The 19,674-nt window shown below is 48.2% G+C and overlaps 12 protein-coding genes across 12 annotated transcripts; 4 read left to right on the top strand and 8 right to left on the bottom strand.

Annotated features, from left to right (window-relative positions):
- Nucleotides 1–212: 212 nt before the first annotated feature.
- On the bottom strand, nucleotides 213–1,029 carry PRE10 (proteasome core particle subunit alpha 7; the record flags this gene model as incomplete). Its single annotated transcript, XM_024855619.1, has 2 exons — nucleotides 213–980; nucleotides 1,027–1,029. The coding sequence occupies 2 exons, from the start codon at nucleotides 1,027–1,029 to the stop codon at nucleotides 213–215; spliced, it is 771 nt and encodes a 256-aa protein (XP_024715218.1).
- A 909-nt stretch (nucleotides 1,030–1,938) lies between these two features.
- C7M61_000163 (palmitoyltransferase) lies at nucleotides 1,939–3,108 on the top strand (the record flags this gene model as incomplete). The annotated part of the gene is made up of 1 exon (XM_024855618.1): nucleotides 1,939–3,108. One exon carries the CDS (start codon nucleotides 1,939–1,941, stop codon nucleotides 3,106–3,108), a length of 1,170 nt encoding a protein of 389 aa, XP_024715217.1.
- A 418-nt stretch (nucleotides 3,109–3,526) lies between these two features.
- On the top strand, nucleotides 3,527–4,192 carry PRX1 (thioredoxin peroxidase; the record flags this gene model as incomplete). The annotated part of the gene is made up of 1 exon (XM_024855617.1): nucleotides 3,527–4,192. The coding sequence occupies one exon, from the start codon at nucleotides 3,527–3,529 to the stop codon at nucleotides 4,190–4,192; it is 666 nt and encodes a 221-aa protein (XP_024715216.1).
- An 804-nt stretch (nucleotides 4,193–4,996) lies between these two features.
- C7M61_000161 (uncharacterized protein) lies at nucleotides 4,997–5,869 on the top strand (the record flags this gene model as incomplete). Its single annotated transcript, XM_024855616.1, has 1 exon — nucleotides 4,997–5,869. The coding sequence occupies one exon, from the start codon at nucleotides 4,997–4,999 to the stop codon at nucleotides 5,867–5,869; it is 873 nt and encodes a 290-aa protein (XP_024715215.1).
- A 57-nt stretch (nucleotides 5,870–5,926) lies between these two features.
- On the bottom strand, nucleotides 5,927–8,281 carry C7M61_000160 (uncharacterized protein; the record flags this gene model as incomplete). The annotated part of the gene is made up of 1 exon (XM_024855615.1): nucleotides 5,927–8,281. The coding sequence occupies one exon, from the start codon at nucleotides 8,279–8,281 to the stop codon at nucleotides 5,927–5,929; it is 2,355 nt and encodes a 784-aa protein (XP_024715214.1).
- A 304-nt stretch (nucleotides 8,282–8,585) lies between these two features.
- ILV5 (ketol-acid reductoisomerase) lies at nucleotides 8,586–9,782 on the bottom strand (the record flags this gene model as incomplete). Its single annotated transcript, XM_024855614.1, has 1 exon — nucleotides 8,586–9,782. The coding sequence occupies one exon, from the start codon at nucleotides 9,780–9,782 to the stop codon at nucleotides 8,586–8,588; it is 1,197 nt and encodes a 398-aa protein (XP_024715213.1).
- A 1,090-nt stretch (nucleotides 9,783–10,872) lies between these two features.
- C7M61_000158 (uncharacterized protein) lies at nucleotides 10,873–12,255 on the bottom strand (the record flags this gene model as incomplete). The annotated part of the gene is made up of 1 exon (XM_024855613.1): nucleotides 10,873–12,255. The coding sequence occupies one exon, from the start codon at nucleotides 12,253–12,255 to the stop codon at nucleotides 10,873–10,875; it is 1,383 nt and encodes a 460-aa protein (XP_024715212.1).
- Nucleotides 12,256–14,012: 1,757 nt separating this feature from the next.
- C7M61_000157 (glutathione peroxidase) lies at nucleotides 14,013–14,498 on the bottom strand (the record flags this gene model as incomplete). The annotated part of the gene is made up of 1 exon (XM_024855612.1): nucleotides 14,013–14,498. One exon carries the CDS (start codon nucleotides 14,496–14,498, stop codon nucleotides 14,013–14,015), a length of 486 nt encoding a protein of 161 aa, XP_024715211.1.
- A 285-nt stretch (nucleotides 14,499–14,783) lies between these two features.
- On the bottom strand, nucleotides 14,784–15,503 carry C7M61_000156 (uncharacterized protein; the record flags this gene model as incomplete). Its single annotated transcript, XM_024855611.1, has 1 exon — nucleotides 14,784–15,503. The coding sequence occupies one exon, from the start codon at nucleotides 15,501–15,503 to the stop codon at nucleotides 14,784–14,786; it is 720 nt and encodes a 239-aa protein (XP_024715210.1).
- Nucleotides 15,504–16,254: 751 nt separating this feature from the next.
- OCA1 (putative tyrosine protein phosphatase) lies at nucleotides 16,255–16,842 on the bottom strand (the record flags this gene model as incomplete). The annotated part of the gene is made up of 1 exon (XM_024855610.1): nucleotides 16,255–16,842. One exon carries the CDS (start codon nucleotides 16,840–16,842, stop codon nucleotides 16,255–16,257), a length of 588 nt encoding a protein of 195 aa, XP_024715209.1.
- Nucleotides 16,843–17,941: 1,099 nt separating this feature from the next.
- On the top strand, nucleotides 17,942–18,412 carry C7M61_000154 (dolichyl-diphosphooligosaccharide-protein glycotransferase; the record flags this gene model as incomplete). The annotated part of the gene is made up of 1 exon (XM_024855609.1): nucleotides 17,942–18,412. One exon carries the CDS (start codon nucleotides 17,942–17,944, stop codon nucleotides 18,410–18,412), a length of 471 nt encoding a protein of 156 aa, XP_024715208.1.
- A 403-nt stretch (nucleotides 18,413–18,815) lies between these two features.
- On the bottom strand, nucleotides 18,816–19,538 carry RAS1 (Ras family GTPase; the record flags this gene model as incomplete). Its single annotated transcript, XM_024855608.1, has 1 exon — nucleotides 18,816–19,538. One exon carries the CDS (start codon nucleotides 19,536–19,538, stop codon nucleotides 18,816–18,818), a length of 723 nt encoding a protein of 240 aa, XP_024715207.1.
- Nucleotides 19,539–19,674: the final 136 nt, after the last annotated feature.

The raw sequence follows: 19,674 nt of genomic DNA, 5'->3' as shown, positions 1-19,674 counted from the left end.
ATGAGCACTCCGATACACCTATTAAACAGTAGAAGCATGAAAGGAGTCAGGCTAGAACATCTCATCATGTCAATTCTTAATTTTCGTCAGCGTTTATGACAAATTGTATCCCATACAAAGCCCCCTTTTTACCTGAAACCACTTCCAGTCAACTAGCAACTTCTCTGACCAATTCTACACTTCCGCTCGTCATTACATTTTATCATTCTAGACTAGCTGGCCATCTCGGTGTCCTCGTCCTCGTCATCCTCGTCGTCCTCCTTGGCAAACTTGACCGCCTCCTCGAACAAGTCCTCGGGCACAAACTGGTGCAACCCATTGGTCTCCTCCGTCAGACACCACGACATTTCCAACTCGAAATCCTTGTCCTTGTTGTCCTCGTGGGCCTGGTATATGATTCTGGCAGCATGCTTAGCAGCCTCTCTCACTGTCAAGTTTTCAAAGTCCAACTTCTCCAACTCAGACTTGGCGGTTTGTCTGCCCTTTCCTGTGGCAGCTCCCGTGTAGCCCCAGTAGGTTCCACTGGGCTCAATCATGTACAAGTGGGGTCCATTTTCGTCGATACCACCCACAATCGAAACCACGCCAAACGGACGCACAGAGTTGTAACACGTGTAGTTCTGGACGTAGAGACCCAAACGGTCCATCAAATGGGGAACACTGACAGGGGTCTTATATATGTTCTTGAAAGATTCAGCCTCGTCACGGCCTCTGTTCACGAAATGACGTCCATCCGGTAACAACCCAGAGTAGGCCACACCAATGTGTCTATCTATGGTCTGGATTCTCTTGTTTTTGCCTGGAACAAGCAACTTGGAGTTGACAATCTTCTCTACTGCCAACACTATGCCGTCTTTGGCCTTGATGCCTATGGAAGTACCTCCGTTCTCCACTGCCTTCATGGCGTACTCCACCTGGAAGTTTCTGCCATCAGGAGAGAAGACCGAGTTTGAAAGGTCGTAGCCGGTTCCGATGGAGGTCTGGATGTTAGTGGTTTTACAGGTTTGGCTTATTCAATTGACATACCATGTTATCGTTGAAGTGTAGAGATCGCCACTGTCGATAATTGAGAACTTGGTGCCAGAGAGGTCATGTGACCCACTAGGGTAGTGCCTTCAAAACGGGGTATTTAACGGGAGAAATGGTGAAAAAATTGAGGGTATAGAGAAGGATTGTGAAAAGAGTTGAGAATATTGTGTTTCGTTGTGGGTGTAGTATTGGAACAGATGTTCTGGATTGAGGGCGCTCAAGCAAGGTTGAGATTTGTACGAAGCCACCTGCTTGAGAGGTCAAGGTGCCATCGAAAATAATCTACAATTCTTTTTTGAAGTGTTTATGAGGTGCTTAATAAAGTATTTCATGAATATAGGCTGTTTCCAATGCTTTTGCATTCTGTCAAATGTATGGTGTCGTTGTCAATGAATGGCTGCAACTGAGTGCACTTTCACCCTCCAGAACAAACCACAGGATGTAGAAGAAAGGCACAAATACAACCTAATGTAGTTTACTTGCTACTAAATAACAAATGTGACGAATTAGTGGAAAAGTATTGAGCTTGCATTATGATCCACCTCATGGCTATATCAATCACTAGACAGTCGCAGCAGCCTCAAGAAGTCCAAATCAACTTGACCTAGTTTCAAAAATTTTGAAACCACTTTCTTCCTTTCAAGCCAACCCCCTTCCCCTAAACCACAAAAGACCAAGCCTCCCTACCAAATTCCGCCGTTACCGTGAATCTGACGCACCCTCGGACTACTCCACACTGAATCGCACATTTTCATCTCCATCACCATGTGGCAGTTCAAATGGCCCTGGCTCGGCGTGGCCGTATGTACTTAAATCGCTATATTAACGAAAGCTTTCTAACCACAGATTCCACTGCTTCTCATCCTGGGCATCGGCACAGGCTCGTTGTTCTTTGTCTTTAGACACCATATGACATCAGAAGGTCAGCTCGCGTACTTGGGCCTTATGGTGGCCGTTGGGTTCTCCTACTTTCTAGCGGTGGTCACGTCACCAGGCAAACCACCAAAGGACTATAAACCACAGAAGAATCAATGGAAGGTTTGGTGCAACAAGTGCAATCTTTACAAACCTCCTAGAACCCATCACTGCAAACAGTGCCAGACGTGTGTTTTGGCAATGGACCACCACTGTCCATGGACAAACAACTGCGTTGGTCACGGGAACATGCCCCATTTCATGAGGTTCTTGTTTTGGGTCCTTGGAGGAACAGGATACACGTTTTATTTGCTTTCACTTAGAGCTTTCGAGTTCTACGAGGATCGCGACCTCCCAGCTTACCTTGTGGACCGTTCCGAGCTTGCTGCGGTGATTGTTCTTCTTTTGGTCGATGGCTTCGTCTTCTTTGCCATCTTCATCTTGGCTCTTCGATGTATTTTCCATATCGCCGGTGGAAAGACCCAGATCGAGGTATGGGAGATGGAGCGAATCGAGGCCCAGTTCCACACCGAGCGCCTTTGGTACCAGATCAGGAAAAATTATAAGGATGTTCACGGCAAAGAGCTTCCCGAACTCACTTCTTGGAACATCAGTGCACGTTACTACGACGGCGATCCTTTGGAGGTTGACGAGGACGTTCCATTAAGAGAGCTCGAGCAGGAGGCCGAGGAGGCAGAAGCCTCGCTTATTCCCGAGGCCTTCACTCCCGACGATGTTATCTTCCCCTACGATCTTGGCTTTTTCAGAAATTTCGTCAATGCATTGGGCTACCCATGGAGTTTTATTCTCTTTTGGGGCCTGCCTCGAGGAAACGGCTACGAATTTGAGTGCAACGATGACGATGACCAATTGAATCTTCCTTGGCCCCCAGATGGAGGATCTACAGACTTTGTGGCTAGGGAATACACCGATGACGAATTGCGTGAGTTGGGAAACCCTACACTTATCAAGAAGCATTTGGACCCTCGCAGCCGCATGCCTCGGAGTGAGTGGACCAACGACATGGGCGAGACGCTTCAGGATTTTGGTGTGGACGTTGACGGAGAGGACGATCTACAATTGGAGAAAGGTTCACTTGGAGAATGTGAAGAAGAAAGCGAAGCGGGAAACGCCATCAACGTGCCCGAAGTGGAACGCACGTAATTTACCAGTTTGGTAGTGCAAACAGAGGTCTGTTGAAGGTTGCAAACTGTGGAGTCATTGTGCAAACAGAAGAACGCAACAGCTGTGCAGCTTGACGTGTTCTCGCGCAAGCGAAAATGCTAATTGAGAGAGAGACGTGAAGTGGCCACCTACCTCGAAAACACCACAACACTTGACTACCACAACACGAGCATGTAAGGTGAGTGAATATCTCGTGGGAATTACGTAATTCAAGCATGACGCTTTTCTTTCAATTTTATCGCTTTTTTCTTGGGCATTGCTGAAGAATGCTGGGTGCACTTGAGTGCGTTAATAAAGTGATGGCACGTGAGTGCGGGTGATTTGGACAGAATGGCTGCGAATTCTCCAGCCTGCGGTATAAAAACGCTGGTCGGTCCCATTGCTTCATTATCCAACCATGACTGAAAAAACCACCTTGAGATTGGGCTCCGTCGCCCCAGACTTCACCGCCGAGACCTCCAACGGCCCAATTTCCTTCCACGAGTTCATTGGTGACTCCTGGACCATTCTCTTCTCCCACCCAGATGACTTCACCCCAGTGTGTACCACCGAGTTGGGTGCTTTCGCCAAGTTGCAGCCTGAGTTTGAGAAGAGAAACACCAAGCTCATTGGTTTGTCTGCTAACGGTACCGAGTCCCACAAGGCTTGGATCAAGGACATTGATGAGATCACTGGCTCCCAGTTGACCTTCCCAATCATTGCCGACCCAGAGAGAAAGGTTGCTCACGCCTACGACATGATTGACTACCAGGATGCCACCAACATTGACAACAAGGGTGTTCAGTTCACCATCAGATCCGTGTTCATCATTGACCCATCCAAGAAGATCAGATTGATCTTGTCCTACCCTGCTTCTACCGGTAGAAACACCGCCGAGGTGTTGAGAGTGTTGGACTCTTTGCAGACTGGTGACAAGCACAGAGTCACCACCCCAATCAACTGGGTTCCAGGTGACGATGTCATTGTCCACCCATCTGTGTCTAACGAGGAGGCCAAGACCTTGTTCCCTAAGTTCCGTATCATCAAGCCATACTTGCGTTTGACCCCATTGGAGAAGCAGTAAGTGCTATTGACTAGCCCTCTGTATAGATAATACGTGTTTTAATTGCAGTGTAGAAATGAGTGGTTTTTGGATTTGACGATCGCGCCACAGTTTTTTGTCCTCAGAAGAAGGCTTTGGACTCATTGACAAGGTGCATAAGCTGTAGGAAGGTTTAGCCGTGCTTCCATTGAAGCTTATGGGAATATCTCCCCGCATTGACTTTACGGGATCTATAGCACTAGCTTGATGATCGTATAACAGTATCAGTGGGTGCACCAAGTAGTCCACAAAGCATTGATAGGCCAAAGATAGTACAAAGACCATTTGAATGTCTATCATAACCTCAATGAAAATCAAAGGATTTTAATCACTTATTTTTTGGTCACGCCAGGTCCAACGTTGGAGAATGCTCCAGTGCTCCAGACTACTGATAAGAATGGCTGCGAAAACCGCCTTCAAGTGTAGATACTATGAGGTGAAGAAGAAAAGCAGCTTATGTAAACCGTTGCACTCAGTATTCGAAGCCTAATTAATGAAAAAGACTCCTTCGCCTTGCCCCAAGACAAAACTCTTCTCAGTCCCTTGGCCGGACTGCTATGCTCCTATACTACTCAAAAGACACCCATCAAGGCAAGTTGAACGAGACCAGGTCAATTGCCCAAAAATGACCTTCCCTCATTTCAACTAAAGATAATTATTTCTCTTTTCCCAAAAGACCGTAATCAATCCCTCGTGTGCCCTGGTCCTTCCTACCTCAACCCCAGTACTGAGCATTTTCGCACATCAACATCACCACTCCACTCTCATCAACCAAACCTACAAGCCATGAGGTCCACATTGCGGCGCTGCCTGCTACCACTTCGGAAAACAGGCTCTTTTAGGAAACTGCTCCGTCCCCTAGCGCTGGTCGCCCTACAATTCCCAAAATCGCTTCCTTTGCCTTCAGGTCTTCTCCGTATAAATGGGTTACCCCAAGGACTGGTTGCTTTCCTGGAGAAAAACGACTTTGATCCTGAGGAGCAGGAAAGAAAGGCCAACTTGGGTGCTCTAGTGGACGAAATCCGTCTGCTTGTGCCCGGCATGGTTCACGAAACGCTTCCAAAAAGTATAGTGCTGCCCGATATAATGCTACGGATCTGCCCTTCACATTTCGACCAGATGAACGCTTTTTTACCAAACATAAAGGGACACGTTTCGTATTACGCCACCTGCAAAGCCCTTCAGTTGTTCATGACGTCGGTGGTCGTGAACCCCAATGTTCAACTTCACATCCAGAGCTTACGAACCACAACCGCTTCAGACTTGCCTTGCGTTTACCCAGACTCACAGAAGATCATAGTGAGATGGACAACCTGTCCAGAGGGCTGTACTCACCTAAGAAGAAAGGTCAATGGCAGCCACAAAACAGGAGATGCTAAGCTAGGCAGCCACAGATGGTCCAGAATCGACACTGACAAGTTTGTGGACGCCCAGGAGAACCCATACAACTGGCTGCTTTCTTCATCTTTGGCGGATCTTACCAAAGGCATTATCGGGCTCAAAAAAGAAGAGGAAGATTTGGAGAGGGTGGTGCTGGGCATCTTTATCTTCGAACTCAACACAAAAAACGATCAGATCGTCGCACATACCATTGAGGATATGGACGTTGTTGAACGCAGGGAGCTGCAAGGCGTTGATGGCAAATTACGTGTGTGCTAGGCTTTAAAGACCGTGACGACTACTTTGTATATATAACCATCTCATCGTATATAGCATTCAAATGAGACCAAACAATTTGGAACGCTTTTTTTCCTCCTCTCCTACCAAGAGAAGAGCTTGTCTAGCCAAATATGAGGCTCGCTCATGTTTGCCGAAGGGCCTGCCTTCAAATTTCGAAACAGAATCCCAGAATGCCTCACTGTTCTTGTCACTGTCAACTTGGAATCTATCCTTGGTTTGTAGAGCACCGAGAAGGTTTGTCGTGAGTGCAAGCTGCCTGTTCATCAACGTTCTGCTTTCCAGCAAATCAAGCATGATCTTAAACTGAACAAGCAAAAGCATTGAAAGAAGAAGGCTTCCCACGGTAGCAAAAATTCCAAGCGGTGAGTTGTACGAAAATGAGACCTTCTCCTTCTTTTTCTTTTGCTTGACCACTTTTGGTTGTGGTGCCACTCCCTCCTCCTTCTCCGCCGCTTCGACATCAGCCTTAAGCGCTGGTGGGCCCGAGGCGAGGAAAGTGTGCTCCGAAATCTCTTTGTGTAACAGTTCTATAAGATCCTTTGCAGCCGCTGCTTGTGCAGATTGCGTCAGGTTTTCAACCATCTTCTTGATCCAAGAGGAGCCGGTCCACTTAACGTGATACGCTATGCGGACTCTCGTAGTATTGGCTTCACCCCACGTGAAGTAGTATCTTGTCCTTACAGTGAATGCACCTCCAGAAGGCACATCCGGAGTAGACGTCACAGAAAGTAACACCACATAGTCTGCAAAATTGAGATGCTCAATGATTTCACTCACGATACATCGCGTGGACTTAGGACCAATCGAGTAGCCCAAAGCTCTTTTGTAGACATACTTTCTCTCCAACTTTGTGGGATCGTCTTCCATGGGGTGGTAGTCGTCGTACTTTGTGATTTCTGAAGCGTCATGAGTCTCGAGGAATTTGGAGTGGAAGCCCGTGTCGTTACTTCCAAACAAGATATCAAAAACCGTTCCCATCGGAGCCGATATTGTGGCCTGGCAAATCTCACTCTCGAGCTCGCCATCTTCGAAGGTTTTGCTCACGCTGGTTGGGTGGTGTGTTTCTGGTCCCATGTTCTTGTAAGAACTGTCAGGTTTCAAGCGCTGGATTTTTGTCGACACTATTTCTGAGTCTTGTGACGGAGCATCATCTAAGCTTTGTTCCGTTTCGGGAGAGTCGAGCGGTGCCTCCGAGTTGCTATAATCGCTTTCCTCGTCACTCTCAGATTCCGAACTCGACAGCGCATTAATTTCGCCATTTCGAATTTGCGGAGCGTCATCCTCGTCTATAGAATTGATGTAAGAGTCTATCTTTCCCTCTGTGCTGGAGGAAGGATTATCCCTTGATTTGATGGGTAAGGGTGGAGAGGAGTCGAGCTCGCACTGTTCTTTGCCTGTGGATGCCAGCCATACTGTCCTAAGAAAGTCATATGTTGAGTCTCGGGAAAGGAAACTGGCAAAGTTGTGCTTCGCCTCTTTAGTCTCGATAGAAATGCCGTTGGGGAAGAGACCTGCAGTAGACTTCTTGTCAATTCGCTGGATATCTTCAAACGGCACAATGAGACTGGTGACCCAGCCCAACAAATTCGAATTGAAGCAAAGCGAGCGTTCGGTGACGTAAAGTCTTCCTTGTAGCAAAATCTCTCTACTCAAGGCACACGCAAAATCGTCCAAGAGTCGGTCTGTCAAGTCAAGACTCCGGAATAGCTGGTGAAAGTCAACATTTCTTTTCATCGTGGCGTACCTGTAGTGTGTGTCCTTGTACTTGTCAGCCACGTACAACTTCGGATCGAACTTATCTCTCTCTAGCTCGTTCTGCTGGTCGACAAATGCCGGCCCAAGACCTTCGGACAAGGTCTTTTTATGGCCCTTTCTGTAGGCGATAATTTTAGGAGATGCGGCGAATTCGCCTGAGCTTTCTAGCGCCGCTGCCGCTGCCATTTCGCTGAGCTGGGCGCTCTGGGAGTCCTGCTCCTGCTGTTTCTGCCATATTTTGATCGAATTGCTGAGATCTGTTTTCGGCGTTAGCGGCGGGCTAGAAGAGCCCTCAGCCAAGGCGTTGGTGGAGCCTTCCTTCGACATGACTGAGCTGGCATCTTTCTTCGTTGTGTGGGGATCAGCAGGCACTGCTTTTGGCATGAACCCGCTTCCCTTGCCGATGGACGCAGAAGAAGGCCCCGGCAGACTGGCCGAAACGGAACGAAACAGCATGATATCTGCTTTGTTTGTAGAAATTTTGGGAAGTTTCCGTCCCTCTGGCAGTTCAGGCCCGGGTTTCTGCTCATTACTGACAGAGCCGTTGGGACTCTCTTCACCACCTTCGCCCTCTAGAGGTAGAAGTTCGGTAGAAGGCGGAAACGAATAGGACCATGCGTCGTCATCTTCTTCCATGGCGGTTATTGTGAAGAATTGTGGTACGTGGTATAATAGACTAAATCACAGTTGAGTCTGTATCATTGTGCAGACCGCCTAGACAGAGCGAATGACGTTTTCTTGGGTGCGATTCACTTGACTACCAGTACTACTAGTATTCTACAAGATTTTCGTCGGACTGTTTATTCAACAAACAGGTAGTCCTATGCAAATTAAATACCTCAACCAAAGCCTGGAGTATAAAAAGAAAAGGCATGAGCAGAATTGAAGGGCCCTGCTAGTCGTTCATGACCATCGCAGGAAAAGAGCGCTAGAAAGCAGCTTACTGGTTCTCGGGACGCAACTTTCTCACCTCCTTGCCGACCTTCCAGATCTCCATGTTTCTGATGGTCTCCAACTCCTCCTCCAATCTCTCTCTGTAGTCTGGGGCACCGTTGAAGTCCAAGGATCTCTGGGTCTCGGTACCGTTTCTCACAGACTCGTACAAGTCGGTGAAGACGGGCTTCAAGGCGTCCTTGAATCTTGGGTACCAGTCAAGAGCACCTCTTCTGGCGGTGGTGGAGCAGGCGTCGTACATGTAGTCCATACCGTACTTACCAATCAATGGGTAAAGAGACTGGGTGGCCTCCTCAACGGTCTCGTTGAAAGCCTCAGATGGGGTGTGGCCGTTCTCTCTCAACACCTCGTACTGGGCCAAGAACATACCGTGGATACCGCCCATAAGACAGCCTCTCTCACCGTAAAGGTCAGAGTTCACCTCTCTCTCGAAAGTGGTCTGGTAAACGTAACCAGAACCAACGGCAACAGCCAAGGCAATGGCCTTCTCCTCGGCCTTACCAGTGACATCGTTCCACACGGCGTAAGAGGAGTTGATACCTCTGCCCTCGAGGAACAAGGATCTGACGGTTCTACCGGAACCCTTTGGAGCAGCCAAGATGACATCAACGTCGGTTGGTGGCTCAACCTTGGTCAAGTCCTTGAAGACTGGGGAGAAACCGTGGGAGAAGTACAAAGTCTTGCCCTTGGTGATCAAAGGCTTGAGCTCGGGCCAGGTCTCGGACTGGGCAGCGTCAGACAACAAGTTCATGATGTAAGTACCCTTGCCAATGGCCTCCTTGACGTCGAACAAGTTCTCGCCTGGAACCCAGCCGTCCTCAATGGCGGCCTTCCAAGAGGCACCGTCCTTTCTGACACCAATGATGACGTTGAGACCGTTGTCTCTCAAGTTCAAACCCTGGCCGTAACCCTGAGAACCGTAACCAATCAAGGCCAAGGTGTCGTCCTTGAAGTACTCCAACAACTTCTCTCTTGGCCAGTCGGCACGCTCGTGGACAATCTCCTCAGTACCACCGAAGTTGATGGTTTTGAGGCCACGGGTGGCCATTGGGGCGCTTCTGACAGCAGTCTTGGTGGTGGCTCTGGTAGCCAAAGCAGCAAGAGATCTCTTGGCGGCCATCTGCTTAGCAGCGGCACCGGTGGCCTGGCGGGCCATGCGCATGGAAGCGTTTCTGAAAGACATGATCAGTAAAAAAGTTCTTGTTGGTGGGAAAAAAAAGTCCAGGGATTGGGCGCTCTTTATATGTCGACGAGGCCTGGACAGTGAAAAACTTTCCTCCCCGGTGCAGGCCCGGTTCCGGCCCCGCAGTACCGCAACGCAGCGGACGCATTTTACAATCGTGCTTCGCCAATTGGAGCATGCCAATGTGTCATGTCGTGTATTTTCTGGTTTTCTGAATGAGGATTATTGGATTGTCAATGTGTTTGACATTTCTTTGAACACCGCTGGGCCGCGTCTATTACTCATACTTTGGCTGCAGGCTTGTAACCCGGATGTCCGGTGATTTTGTGTGACTTTTCAGGTTTTGAAGAATTGGGTCGTTGGTGATGGTGGTGATCTGAAGCAGAGAAGGTTTTGTTGATAGTTTGGGTTTTTAGTGTGAAATTGTGTGAACGAGTAGGCGGAAGTAGGCTGGATCCGAGGATGCATGCGAATGATTCACAGATCGAGGCGAAGGCATCTCAAGAAGTAGCGTTAGTTGGGGTGATCTCAAGAGAATGTGATTGAGTAGTTGGAAGATGATCTGTAAACGTTAATCGTTGCTATATAATTCAATTGCTTCGACTCTATAAATTGTTAGGGCACCCAATGTCTATGCTCCTATACATCTTCAAGATCAGAATCGCTTGCAACCTACAAGCACGGCTCAAACGTATCAAGCCGCATCTTTAGGAAAAAGCTAAAATACGCTTTCTTTGATTTTTAGAAAATCTATAAATCTTTCAAGTCCTCGCAGTCATTGCCAAATGCATTTATGGGCCTTAACGTCACTTGCACCCGTCAAATCCTTTAAGTTGACTTTTCACAAACAAACTCTCAAATCAATCAATGCATATGAATGAGCCCCGCCTCAAAACCTATACCGCAATATTCAGAACACGAATATACTCATCAGCTCCGCTACCGCAAACGGCCCGATTAGGCATGAGTCACCTGGACCGGACCAGGTTCTGTGCATTATCAGCGGACCGGTACCGCGCCGGTTGTGTGGGGTTCTACGCACTGTTTTTATTTCATCATTCATTAGGGCTTCGTTACTGTCATAAATGCCTTATACCATCACCTCCTTCTCCACTATGCGAATGTTCCTGCCATCCTCATCCACTGCCTTGTTGCTCTCTTCGATTGGCATTGGAGTCACGCTCTTGGTGCTCAAGCTGGAAAACAACTTGTTGAACTCGGTGTCATCGAGCTCATCCTCCAAGTCGTACCACAGCTTGGGCTGGTACGTCGACTCCACAAGCGACGGCACAGGAATGCTATGCTGCTTGACCAGCGGAACCTCGACCGCAGCCACCGCCTGGGTGCTTATGTAGGTCTCGCTGGCCTTAGTATCCTTCTCTTCGATCTCTTCTTCTTCCTCATCGTACTCCGTTCTCTTGGTAGAATTGGTGAAGCCATCCATGTCAAAGAGGTCCTCCACGCCATCGTCCTCGACGTCGTAGAGCTCGTCTTCCTCCCACACGGTCAAGCCGTACTTCCAATTCTCCTCAAGATCATTAATAAAAGCTTCGAGGTCTCTGCGCTCGATCTTGCGCACGTAGTTGTCAATATCTTCGTCATCACCACCCACCTTCAAGAGGCGGGTGAAGATCCGAAAGCAGTTCTCGTTCATCGAGGGGTAAATGTCGTACAACACCTCGGGTTTGTTGTAGAACACGAAGTTCTTAAAGTTGAAGTCACTCTCTAACGACTTCTTCATTGACTTGTTCTTGCGACGGAAAGTGTCAGCCGAGCCCCAGACGTCGTCGTTAGCACGAACAGGCTTGAAGGGACTCGTGCCGAATACAGCTGTCAAAAGCGTTACGCCAAAGGACCAGTAGTCTGTATAGCGACAGTCGATCTTGTAGGACGACTCTGCGAGAGCACTATTGGCAAAGCACTCAGGCGCCATGTACTTCTCTGTGCCGACGTTGAAATCGCTCAGAAGACGGGAACGTGAAGCCAAACCCCAGTCACAGATCTTGACGGATCCATCCAGGGTGAACAAGATGTTCTCCGGCTTCAAGTCCCGGTGGTAGATGCCCTTGGAGTGGGCGTAGGACAAGCCCAGGTACATTTCCCTGGCCAACTTCCACACGTCCACGGCACGCGGGTGGGACGCCAGCTCGGCGTGGATCACATCGTACATATCGCCGTTCTCGCAGTACTCGAGCACCAAGACAATGTACTCGTCGGTTTCGAAATGATCCACGAGCTGGCAGATGTAGGGGTTCTCTGTTCCCAACAGCTTGAGAATGGCCAATTCGTGGCGGGCCATTCTGGCCACCTCCTTGCTAGACTTGAGCATGGCCTTCAAGGCGACCTTGGTACCTGTCCTGACGTCATCAGCTAGGGTCACCTTTCCGAAGGAGCCCTTCTGGATGTTGGACACGAAGCGATACGTATCGTTGAGAAGGCCCTGCTGGGCTTCATAGGCGGTATGGGTGGTCATGGTGTAAGAAGTCGATTTATGAACAGGAAAGGGTGCTGGGTATTAACAAGGGAAGGGGGGAGCACCTATGAACAAGTGTATCGATGAATGACGTAGTTGGATATGATTGAGTGAAGGGCTGATGTGTGATTGATAGATGAGTATGTGATGGATTCGAGGAATCCGATCTTGCCAGCAAGACGATATATATGTGGAGGGGAAGTGTAGGTGAATAAGTGCGGGTGCGATGCTATATATCTGGGGTGGAAGATAGGAGAAAAGTGTGGAACCGGGAATGCAGATTAGTCACAAGAGTGCGGATCTGGACCGATAACGGCTCCATTATAGCCGTTGGGTCATCAAAAAGATAAGAATAAGAGGATTTTTGATACTGTTGAAAAATGTTGATTTTTTTCTGCCCTCCCAAAAACCAAAAACCGCTACGTATTTCCCAGATTTTTGCCCTTTCGGCATGGATCGGAATATTGCATTACGGTGGGCTGACTGTGGGGCAGATAAGCTGGTCTGGTGCGCCTACACCGGTCCGCTTTTTGGGTCTCAGTACACAACATTCTGGATGGTTCCATTGGATTCCACAACGTCTTGTTTTTTGGAGGTTATGTAGTTTTTTGCTTTTTGGGAAGTTTCAAAAATAGCAATCCTTCAGTAACCGGCTTTTCAGGCGGATTCTTCGAAAATCCATCAACTCTCCCCTCCTCAGTCTCATCTGGATGCGCTACTGGTATGGCTCAGAAGCCACAGGGGTGCTTGCCACAGCGCCACGGAGGTCATGAAACGGCCTACTTTACCAGAACGGTGAAATTGCAGAAATTCCAAAAAATCGATCGGAGCTGGGGCTTTTGTGCTCGGACCTTAGGCTGTGGTGCTTCTTCGCTGCACGCTGGCTTACAGTGAATCGCCGTGGGACGGAGGTTTCTTGGTGAAAAAGAAAGAAAATGAGCAACCAAGCCAATCGCTTTGTTTGGTGGGAAACGTGTTTAGGGAGCAGGTCATGTCTTTGTTTTCGTCCAGCTTTCCTCATTGTCTAGCCAAGGGCTTATCAGTGCATCGGCCTGTGAACTTTGACGATCCGCATACTTTCGGCTCTGCATCTGCCAACGGTGGTGGTTTAGCAAATGGTTCGTCGACTCTTTTTAAATCTACTACGGTGAATTATTTTGTTACTCCTTTTTGGTCAATTGTCAGAAGGTATTGTTCGGCCCCTTCGACACGGATCAACAGAAGCCGCGTACGAACGTTAGGAGGTGGCTTGGGGAAATCGCTTATCGCATTTTGCACCCAAACAGATAAGTTGATCTGGCGGTGGGGGCTCGAAATCCAGGAGGTGATTTGAAAAGTGGCGATTTTTGGCGGTTTTTGGCGTTTTTGCCAACATCCCGTGTTTATAATTTCTCCAGATTGTGTTTCTTTTGGTGCACCGCTTATTCCTTCTCTTGGGCCAAGGTGGACTGATACTGATGCACGGGCATTTGGGATCGCTCGGTCCTGAAAAGGCTATTTTTCGGAGGTAGCCCAAAATCTAGACCAAAGAATTGAACCAACACTTGATTGAGCCAGATTGTCGAGTTTTCGATTTTTTAGACCACCCCATATTCACTGCCTTTCTCTATAAACTCAGTTGCGCAGAAAAAAGCTGGAAGCATGACTCCCACAAAATATCACAAACTTGGACCAACACTTAAATCTAGATCACTTTTAGCCAATTTACAGTCAAAATAAAAATACAATTGTCCATTGACACCGCTAAAATACAAACATTAGGCCTTCAACAACGCCTCGATCTTGGGCTCCAACGACTTGGGCTTAGCAAGGGACGAGAAACGCTCCACAACATTGCCCTCCTTGTCAATCAAAAACTTCTCAAAGTTCCACTTGATTCTGGTGAGGCCCAAAAGTCCGCTCTTCTGCTCCTTCAACCACTTGTAGACAGGGTCAGCGTTATCGCCGTTAACCTCAATCTTCTTGAGCACTGGGAACGACACACCGTAATTGAGCTGACAGAAGGATGCAATCTCCTCAGAACTGCCGGGCTCTTGACCACCGAACTGGTTACATGGGAAACCGATGAATTGAACGTCCTTTTCGGCGTACTTCTTGTTCAATTCCTCCAACTCCTTGTACTGTGGAGTGAAACCGCACTTGGAGGCAACATTGACAATAACAACAACCTTGCCCTTCAAGTCAGCGAATGGGAATGGCTCGCCTCTGGCATCCAAAGGTTTGAGATCGTAAAATTTAGACATTACTCGGGAATTAAAATAGCGCACTCGAGTAAGAATTATGGTGGCAAGATTGGCTTATTTATCCTGAGCGCTTCGCTTCCATAGTAGGGATGAGTAAGCGTGACCTCACCGCACGTGCATGGGGGCCCACGCAAGTTTAGCCCTGGTAGCTTCACTGTTAAATCCGGGATTTTCAAAATAATAGTTATCAGTGTTTTCATTAAGCTCGTTCGTTCATTGCAGATACACTTAAACACATGCTATAGCTGCAGTTGTGCGTTTCCGAGTAGTTCTTCCCTGCAGCACTTAGTGAAGGAAGTACTCACCCACAAGACCAATGGCACTAACGACGAATGCAGCACTGGATACAGCAAAAGCGGTCTTGTAAGAGTTGCGTTCCGTCTCCAAGTGGTTGAGGTACTCCTTCTTGCTCAACGCTTCTTCGACCTCCTGCTCAATAGCTGAGGTGGTGGGCTGGATGTCGGTAGCTGGTTGCTCTGGCGAGTTTGGCGTACTGCTGGCAGGCGTGGTAGTGCTAGACAGCGAGTCGCTCACATGAATGTATGACTTGTCCAAGGAGCTGTCGTCACTAGTAGAGCGCACAGGTGCAACGGGTGGCTCGGACTTTTTCTTCTCTACAATCTTCTTCTGGAGGCAAGCACGCTTGACGATCTTCACGTCAGCGCCCCATGTCTGCAAGTGGTACAGGGCTGCCGCCAAGGGGGCGCCCAAAGCACAGTACAAAAGATATGGGTGTCTGCCAGAAGGAGGCGAGTACTTGTATGCTGTGGAGAACAAATAGGCCGACAAGGTCGCCAAAATGATGTTTGCAGTTCCAGAAACAACCACATTCTGCATCACCAGTTTCAACACTGATGCAGCGGCTGTGGAGGAGATCGAAACCTGGTTGTTGATCTCTCTGATCAAATCAGGAATCTTTTTATACGACTGAAATGCCAAGTTGCCGCTCAAAAGCCCCAAGGAAGAGGCCCCAACGACCTTAATCACGGTAATGCAAGTTCCCATCTTGATGTTGTGGATGGAATTGGAAGGGGATGAAACCAGGGGGGTGACGCTGTAACTTTGAGGAGGCGATAAACGAAAAAACTGATTATATGGTCTTTGTTAAAACGGTACTGGAATAGAAATAACCGCTATTTATGGGTTTACTGTCTTTCCAACAAGCAGTATAAAGCAAAAGCAAATAAGATATCGAGGGGTGGGTTCGCCTCCACCGCGAAGCTGAGGGTGGTGGTGCACGGGTGTAGATATGGCACCCCAGATAGAGTCCGACCGGGGCAGTCAGCCCAGTGGTGGGAGAAAGAGTCAGCGAACGAATTGAATAAGCTGTATGTGAATAATTTAATTTCGTTTAAGTTTGTTGATGGAAAAATGGTGATTTTTGGTCCCAACGGGCGAAGAATGACCGGATTGTAGAACGCACCCTAGAAAGCCAATTAGCTTTTGTCTGTACATGATATCTCAGGCGGTCACCAGGTCTGGAAATAAGACGGAGGTTCAGTCATCCCTAAAAGGCAGCTGCAAGTAAGGCAATGCTAATTCCATGGAAACTTAATTGCAAGGGCTTCTGTTCTGTTGTTGAGCGATTGGTAGCTTCCGATCCGATCCGGTCCGATCAGAACATCCAGCTTTCCTGAGTAGCTCGGTGATTTCTCTTAAAGCTCTCTACTTCTTGTTAGCACCGTGAAGCTGAAATCAACCGTCACAGTAGCTAGCACTGTCGCCTGATCAGATCAACGGAAATTCCATCTCAACCCTACCTCAAGTACTCTGGAAGCTTCAGCGGCTCGACTTCAACCGTCAGCACGTCAAAACTCTCTATTAGAAGCTCCACCAAAATCCTTCCACCACGAGCACCGGCAAAACGACGATATTCCTCCGAAACACTAGCCAAGTTCCATCCTTGCAATCTTCTCAAACAACCAATCACAGCACCCGTCCGATGACGGCCCATTCCACAGCACACTAAAAGAGGGTAATTCTCTTTGTTACACACGAGCTCCAAGGCATTCTTAATTGTTCTTTCGTCCAACAGGTCCCACGGGTTGATGTTGGAGTAATTGTAGTCGTTGATCATGCCGACAAACTCTATGTTGATGTTCTGACGGGAGCAGTAGTCCAAGAACTCCTCTGCGGGTTCTTCACTAGCAAGCCATATGATCGTTTTCAAGTTCAACTCCTGTAAAAAGGACTGGTTGATCACCAGCGGTTGGCCAGACCGATATAGCTGTTTTTCCACAGGGCAAAAGTTTAAAGGCGGGATAATTCGCAGCACTGGCGCTGTGGTTATGCGCTTAGGCTGTAAAGGATCAACAGGGTGGTCTTCCAGGGCTGTTTTGGACATGCAAAGATTGGTAGGTAGGATTGGAGGATCCAAAGACTCGGCTCATATTGAGGCGGGTCACGTGGGGAGGAAGCAAAAGTGGAGGTTAGTCAACGGGGGAAGAAGTTTTTCAAAAAAGTTTTCTTTTATTGGAAAGGTTCAGGTGAATGTTTTTGGATGGACTGGAAAGTTTTTGTGTATTGGGGGTGGATGTGTGGAAGGTGGGTGTAGTTGAAGTTAGCATCCTTGGTATGAGGTGAGGGATTGGATAGCCTGTTGCAATGTCAAGAGAGTTGACTGAAATTTCTTTGAAATTGGTCTTTGAAGTTGGGAGATTTTATTGGTATTTATAGTTTGTGGTTTTTTTCCGAGGCGCCTACCTGTTTCGACTATGAAAAGTGGCAGAGTTGATCGTGCAAAAGCAATCATGATTCCTAACGTGCCAGCCATTTCTTGTGCTCTAGCTTTTTGATGACATTATTGAGTTAATTTTCAACCTTCCAGCTTCAAGCATTGAGATATAAATATGGTAGTTTCGGCTGCCATTCGTCAGCAGCCATATCCATTTGTCTCTTTTCATTATTTGGAGACTTACGATATCCAGATAAGTCTGTGACCTGATGAAATGCCTTTATCAATCAAATTAAACAGTTGGCCTTCAAAATATTTATAAAAGAAGACGAAGCCTTTGTGATGTAGAAGATAACAGTACCCTGACTGGTCTCACTAGCACTATCATTCATATACCCTAACAGCAAATCAAGTGTCATTTCAAATTCTTCAAAAAGACCCCAATCCAGAAAACTTATGAAACAGATCTCCCAGAAAATCATACCACCTCCTCCTTATCACACCTACCGTATCTACACGTCTTGGGCACCTCCACCATACTACTTTTCGCAGCCACTCCAGCCTACCAACTCCCTCAAACAACACCAATTCCACAAATACAATTTCAAAAACCTACCCAAATCCACCTCCCAATCACCTTCTTCAACCCGTCAACCCCACCATAACCGCCACCCTTTTATCCACCTCCCACTTGAACAACCCACCCATTCTCGTGCACCGCACTACCTTCTCACTTAACACGCTGGGACCGTGTTCTTCAAAAACCACCATGGCCAAAAAGGACGGATCCAAAAAGGCGGCTGCAGCGGCCCAGGCGGCGGTTGCAGCTAATGCCAAAACAGACGATGAGGTCGTCACAAAATCAAAACAAAGCTCGGTCCTGGGCTCCGTGAATGACGTGGTTGGTGCTGTCCAGGCAACCTACAAGGACTACTTCGAGACGTTGACGCCTCGCCTCAAGTTGATCGACACGTTTTTGGTGTTTTTGGTTGCCGCGGGCGTGTTGCAGTTTGTGTATGTTCTTTTGGTGGGAAACTTCCCCTTCAATGCCTTTTTGGGTGGGTTTATCTCGTGTGTGGGTCAGTTTGTGCTTACGGTAAGCTTGCGTTTGCAGTATGCCACTGCCGACAAGGACCGTGCCAGCAGCGTGTTCAAGGCGATTTCGCCCGAGGTGGCGTTTGGCGAGTACATTTTTGCCTCGTTGATCTTGCACTTTATCGTGTTCCACTTCATCAACTAAATAGAGATAAACGGATATGTGAGAGAGTGTAGAGGACGGGGTTGATCAAAGATTGGCTTAAGGTGCTGATGGCAGTTGATTGAATTGGGATGGTATTGATGATATTTGGTTAAATGGGATCTCATACTTTTCCAGACCGAACTATACATCTTTTCAAGATCTATACGATTTTGGATAGATCTGACGAGTACCAGCTTAGCCTTTCAACCAATTCGTGTCAATTGAAGCTCCCTTTATATACATACAGCTATATCGAACTACTGTACTCACCAACCTTCACTCAATGTATATTGCAAAGAAACTCACACGAGCGGAAGGACGACAAATTCCAACACGCCTCCGGCTCGCAGATGAACTTTTATTATTAATTACACTTGCCTCGTCAGTCGTACGGCACAGCCGTTTACACAATCACACAGCAGCCGCTCTTTTCCTTGGGCTGCTGCGCCTGGGACAGGCTCTGGGCGGTTCTCCTCTCAGAGGCGGCCGCTGGTTTGCTAGGCTGCGCAGGCTTGCTGTCTTCAGCCTTGGACGCCTGGACAGCGTCGGTCTTAGCTGGCGTGGAGTCGGCAGCAGCCGCTGGGGCTGCAGCAGGCTCAGCTGGAGGACTGGCGGGAGCAGTCTTTTCGTTGATGGAGCGCACCAACCCGTAGAAGGCTTCCTCGACGTTGATTCTCTGCTTGGCCGACGTCTCTAAGAAGGGGCAGTTCAAGGCCTTGGCGAACTCGGCACCTTCCTCGTAGCTCACCTGTCTCTCAATCTCCAAGTCGGACTTGTTGCCGACAACCAACACGGGCACATTGTCGGAGTCCTTGACACGCTGGATCTGCTCGTAGAAGGTCTGTAATTCCTCAATGGAGTTTCTAGAGTTGATCGCGTACACCAACAAGAAACCCTCGCCGGTTCTCATGTACTGCTCTCTCATGGCCAGGTACTCCTCCTGGCCGGCGGTGTCCAAGATGTCCAACACCACCTGCTCGTTGTCGACCGTGCACTGCTTACGGTACGAGTCCTCGATGGTAGGGTCGTATTCATCCACAAAGTGGGACTGGATAAGCTGGATGGTAAGAGCCGATTTTCCGACACCACCGCCGCCGACAACGACCAACTTGTATTCTTTTAACATGACGAAATGCTGCTTGTGGGGGTTTGCGCAAGAAGAAACGATTGACTTCCTGATATATGCCTTTGTTCCAGGTGGTTTAAATCCTCGATCCTATGTTGGCGCACCATGGGAAAAAAAAGTTCCGGAGGTACGGGTG

This window comes from Candidozyma pseudohaemuli (assembly GCF_003013735.1).
Source record: "Candidozyma pseudohaemuli strain B12108 chromosome Unknown scaffold00001, whole genome shotgun sequence".
Lineage (NCBI taxonomy): Eukaryota > Fungi > Ascomycota > Pichiomycetes > Serinales > Metschnikowiaceae > Candidozyma > Candidozyma pseudohaemuli.
The sequence above is the reverse complement of the archived record's forward strand: the minus strand, read 5'-3'. Positions and strand labels throughout refer to the sequence as shown.